We start from the raw sequence: 4,706 nt of genomic DNA, 5'->3' as shown, positions 1-4,706 counted from the left end.
ATTTATCAAATCTATATCAATATTTTTTTTCAATTCATCTTCGTCTCTGGCAGCAGCAAGAAGAGGGGCGGGGGCAGCGGCGCGCGGCGGGAAGCTGGTGCGGGGGCGGCGGGTGGCCGGAGGGAGGAAGATGAGGGAGCGGAGGGGCGGCCGAAGGAGATGAGACGGTGGTAGAGCTAAAAAATCTGATGGTTTGTAGATATTGTATGGATCTCAAACAATAGAAGATGGAGAATAAAAAACCTTTCGAAAGATGTATAGAATTCTTGGTAAGCCACGTTTCATGGTGGAGCCCGAAAGATAATAAGGTCTGGGCATATTTTAAACTCACGCCCGAAATGAAATAGCTACGGAGCCAGCCCAGGTTTGAGTGAGCCATCAAGATCCAACTCGATCCGGTCCAGAAAGAGAAACATGCCCGCAATGAAAATATGTGTGCCGAACGAGCCCTAAAAGGTATGAAAAAATTCTGCTGCCGCGCGGATTCGAACACAGGCCAAAGGTATTTCGGCGGTTGGTATCAACTACGGTGCTACTCAATTGTTTGCTGCCAACTCTACACTTGAATTCTATTTGAGCAAACAATATACCTGTATAGGATATTGATAACTATGATCATATTTTATTTTGGAGAGAATATTTTAATTAATTTGATAGTAAACATGATGGTTGGTTTTTATATTTGAAGATCATCCAAACTTAAATAACATTCAATTGCTCTTGCCAAGTAGCATCGACTTATGTATGACATCCGAAGCTATTGTATTTTGATCACTTTACATGATACTCTCTCATTTCGTGTCTGTTTCAATTCTATTTGTAGTTTAACCTACTGCAACCCCACAAAAAAAAGAAAAAAATCACCCAATATTACTTTGATGAATCAAATACTCGCGAACTGCGGTCTATCGTGTCGGGTGCATGTCCATCGGCCGTCCGCCCGGCAAGCACTTCAAGGTATCTCGGCACCGGCGGCATCTCGAAGTCAGTGAGCCCCTCCAGCGCCTGCACCACCTCCGCCATCGTCGGCCGCGCGTCGACGCCGTGCTGGATGCACCAGCACGCAACCTTGCACACCCTCCTCACCTCCTCGACGTCCGCGTCCCCTCCCAGCTCCGGGTCCAGCAGCGCCATCACGTCCCCCTCCGCCTCCGCCAGCCTCCTCGCGGCCAGCACGGGGAAGAACGTCGCCGTCGCCGTCGCCGTCGCCGTCGCCGTCGTGGCATGGCCGCCGCCCGCGCCTCTGGACGAGGAGGAGTCCGGCGGCTCAGACCTCCCGTGCTCGACATTCCTCCTCCCGGACACGATCTCGAACAGCATCATGCCGTAGCTGAACACGTCGGCCTTGGCGGTGATCGCCTCGCCGCCGATCCACTCCGGCGCGAGGTACCCGATGGTGCCGCGCATGGTGGTCAGCACCCGGCTGAAGTCCCTGCCGACGAGCTTGGCGAGCCCGAAGTCCGCCACCTTGGGCGCCAGGTCCGCGCCCAGGAGGATGTTCTCCGGCTTGACGTCGCAGTGGATGATGCAGTCCCGGCACTTGTCGTGGAGGTAGGCGAGCCCCTTGGCGACGCCGACGGCGATGTGGTGCCGCGCGCGCCAGCTGAGCGTGTAGGGCGTGGCTTCGCCGAACAGGTGCCGGTCCAGCGAGCCGTTGGGCATGAGCTCGTAGACGAGCAGCTTCCGGTCGCCGCCCTCCGAGCAGAAGCCGAGCAGGCGGATCAGGTTGATGTGCTGGATGGTGCCCAGCGTGCTCACCTCCGCGCGGAACTGCTTCTCGCCTTGCCGGAGCCCCTCCAGCTTCTTCACGGCGATGGCGGCGCCGTCGGGGAGCTGACCGCGGAACACGGAGCCGAAGGCGCCGCCGCCGAGCTTGTCGGAGAAGTTGTTGGTCAGGGACTGGAGGTCCCTGTACGTGAAACTGGTCACGCTTCCCTCCGCGCTGGTGAGGCCTTGGACTTTCTTCCTTCGCCGCGCCATTGTTGCCCGGACGATGAGGATGGACGCGGCGAGCACGAAGCAGGCGGCGGCGAGCGCGCTGACGGCGATCGCCACGGTCCTCCGCCTGTGGCTCTTCGCCCTGGGGAACTCCGACGCGGCCAGCCTCAGGTAGAGGCTCCCCGCGCCGGGCTGGCTGCCGTACCCGTCCGCCAGGTTCTGCAGCTCGCTGCTCCACAGGACGCAGCTTCCGTTGTACGCGTAGGCAGAGCACGTGCAGTCGCCGAGGCACGCCGTCTCGCATTCGCCGGAGCTCCTCGCCGCCGCCGCGACGCGGCCGCCGTCGGGGAGCCTCATGCCGTCCATGCGGAAGAACCTATCCGCCTTCGTCTCGGAGCCAGCAGCGGCGGCGCTGCCGTTGCCGCCGCAACGCAGCTCGGCGTTCCGCACGCAGCCGCCGGTGTGGTCACCGAGGCTCCAGCTCGCGGCGTCCCGCGGCGCGAACCCCCTGGCGCAGCCGCAGGCCGTGGCGGCGTCGGCGTCGCTGCAGACGCCGAAGGCGCCGCAGGCGCGCGGCACCGCGCACCGCGCCTTGGGCTCGGCGTACACCAGGTTCCAGCTCTGCAGGGCCGGCACCCAGTACCACCCCTTGACCTGCCCGGACACGTCCGTAACGAAGCGGTACACGGTGGAGTTGTCGGCGAAGTCGTAGGTGAAGTAGCTCTCCCGGTCGTTGTCCACGAACCGGAAGGCGTACCCGGCCGCGCCGCCCGTCGCGGCGACCTCCGGCGCGCCGGCGAAGAAGCGGCCGTTCCAGTCGCCGGTGAGCCAGTAGTCGCGCGTGCCGTTCCACCGCAGCACGTACTGCGGCGCGCCGGCCGGGTCGAGCTGGAGCGTGTAGGGGCCCGGCGCGGGGTCCCCGCGCGCCCGCCACGAGGTCATCCCCTGGATGACCCCGGTGGCCTTGTCCCGCCTCAGCTTCCCGCCGGGCAGCCACGTGTCGCCGATGTGGTCGAAACTCTGCCACAGCACGTCCGAGGCGTTCGCCGCCGGCGCGAGCACGAGGTTGCCCGTGTCGATGAGGACGGCGGCCGTGGCGGTGGAGTTGCCGGCGGTGGCGTTGGTGGACCAGACGGGCGAGCCGGACGGGTCGAGCAGGGCGAGGTTGCCGTCGGCCGCGATGGCCAGCCGCGAGGCTGCCGGGTCGGACACGGGCCTCTCGCGGTTGGCCACCCACACCGGCGTCCGCTCGGCGATGTTGTTGTACCAGATGCCGACGTACCAGCTGCCGGAGGCTCCTCCGTCTGCTCCCGAAAACAGAGTACAAAATGTCAGGCACGCACGCACGACGTTTCAATTTTTTTCTGAAAAGAATGTTCACGTGCATATGGAGTGGCGACTAAATTTCTGGACAAACACATACAGTATATACACGGCCTCACGGGCACCATTAGAAGGTGAATCAGAACAGAATCAGTGGTGGACTGGTGGTGGTTCGGACGTTCGGTACGGCTGGTATATACCTGGCTGGAAGAAGCCGAGCGCGAACTTGCCGCCGCGGGAGACGAGCTTGGCGTCGCCGGAGAGCGGCCGGCCGGCGGCGACCGTGTCCTGGGCGCGCGCGGGCAGAGATACGCGCGCGGCGACCAGCGCCAGGACGAGCACGAGCAGGGGAGACGCGCGCGCAGCACCGGCCATCTCGTTGGCAGGCGCAGTGGCCGGCCGCGCACCTTCCCCGCCGCCGCCGCCGCTGCAGCAGCAGATATATATACCTGTGGCGGGTGTGGACCGACGGGTGAGTCTGTCGTGTCGATCTCGCGGAGCCGAGCCGCCGGCGACTATTCCGACCAGGCGGTCGCCGGTCGATCGGTTAGCGCGTAGCAGGTGAGCCCGGGCCGGCCCGCAGTCCGTGCAAGCATTCGAGTCAAAAACGTGATGGGGTCACTGCATTATTTCTCAGGCGCTTCTTGTGGGGGCGTAGTTGAAGTTCGTTGATGACTGTGAGGTGCCCCGAGGTCAAAGAAGATCACGTACGGTGAGTGAAAAGGAGGGAGGAGGCGCGCAAGAAACGGAGGAAGGGAGGAGGATGGTAGCTAGATGCACCTGCCGGCAGATGGGCGACCACTCCTCGGAGACGGCATGGAACCAAGGAAGCAAGAATAGCTTGACCTAAATCCAACGGCTACAAACGGTGGCAGATGGGCGACCACTCCTCGGAGACGGCATACTAATCTTTGATCATGGCCGGAGGTTCATGAATTCATTCTGCTGACAGCTGTCAAGGCCTGACTTGAAGGTGAAGCAGTCAAAAAACAATATTTTCTTTGACGGAAATTTAAGGAGTATGCGGAGACGCTTCACTTCGCTGACTGCGCGGGGGCACTGTTTATGTTGTTTTGACATGAATGCATGGAGACCGTCAGAATCACTGTTTATGATGAGAAACGGTCATAAACCTGCCCTGAATTATTCTGGAAGTTGTCCATAAACTACCGGTCCAAAAAAAAAATATGTACTGGTAAATTGGTGCACGTCTTGGGATCTTTTGGCAAAATATTAGGGCGCTGTTGGAGGTCACCCGTGTGACCCTAGCACACTTGTCAGGTTAAGCCTCTTCCACTCCTGATTTTATGTTTTGGATCTAAAGTGGTCCAACAAACCGACCCACATGTATAATCTAGTCAAATTTATTCCAGAACAATTTTTTCAGAATAATTTTTTAATTGTTCCAGCAATAAAAAGAATTTGTTAGGAAAAAAATTATTCTA

General features: G+C 59.7%; 1 protein-coding gene across 1 annotated transcript; it reads right to left on the bottom strand.

Moving 5' to 3' along the window:
- Positions 1–704: 704 nt before the first annotated feature.
- LOC120698676 (G-type lectin S-receptor-like serine/threonine-protein kinase At2g19130) lies at positions 705–3,708 on the bottom strand. Its single transcript, XM_039982392.1, has 2 exons — positions 3,462–3,708; positions 705–3,242 (listed from the first exon to the last, which is right to left on the bottom strand). Exons 1-2 carry the CDS (start codon positions 3,634–3,636, stop codon positions 871–873), a joined length of 2,547 nt encoding a protein of 848 aa, XP_039838326.1. The 5' UTR covers positions 3,637–3,708; the 3' UTR covers positions 705–870.
- Positions 3,709–4,706: the final 998 nt, after the last annotated feature.

Source organism: Panicum virgatum, chromosome 3K, assembly GCF_016808335.1.
Source record: "Panicum virgatum strain AP13 chromosome 3K, P.virgatum_v5, whole genome shotgun sequence".
In the NCBI taxonomy this organism is placed as follows: Eukaryota; Viridiplantae; Streptophyta; class Magnoliopsida; order Poales; family Poaceae; genus Panicum; species Panicum virgatum.
This window is presented reverse-complemented; position numbering and strand designations above follow the sequence as displayed.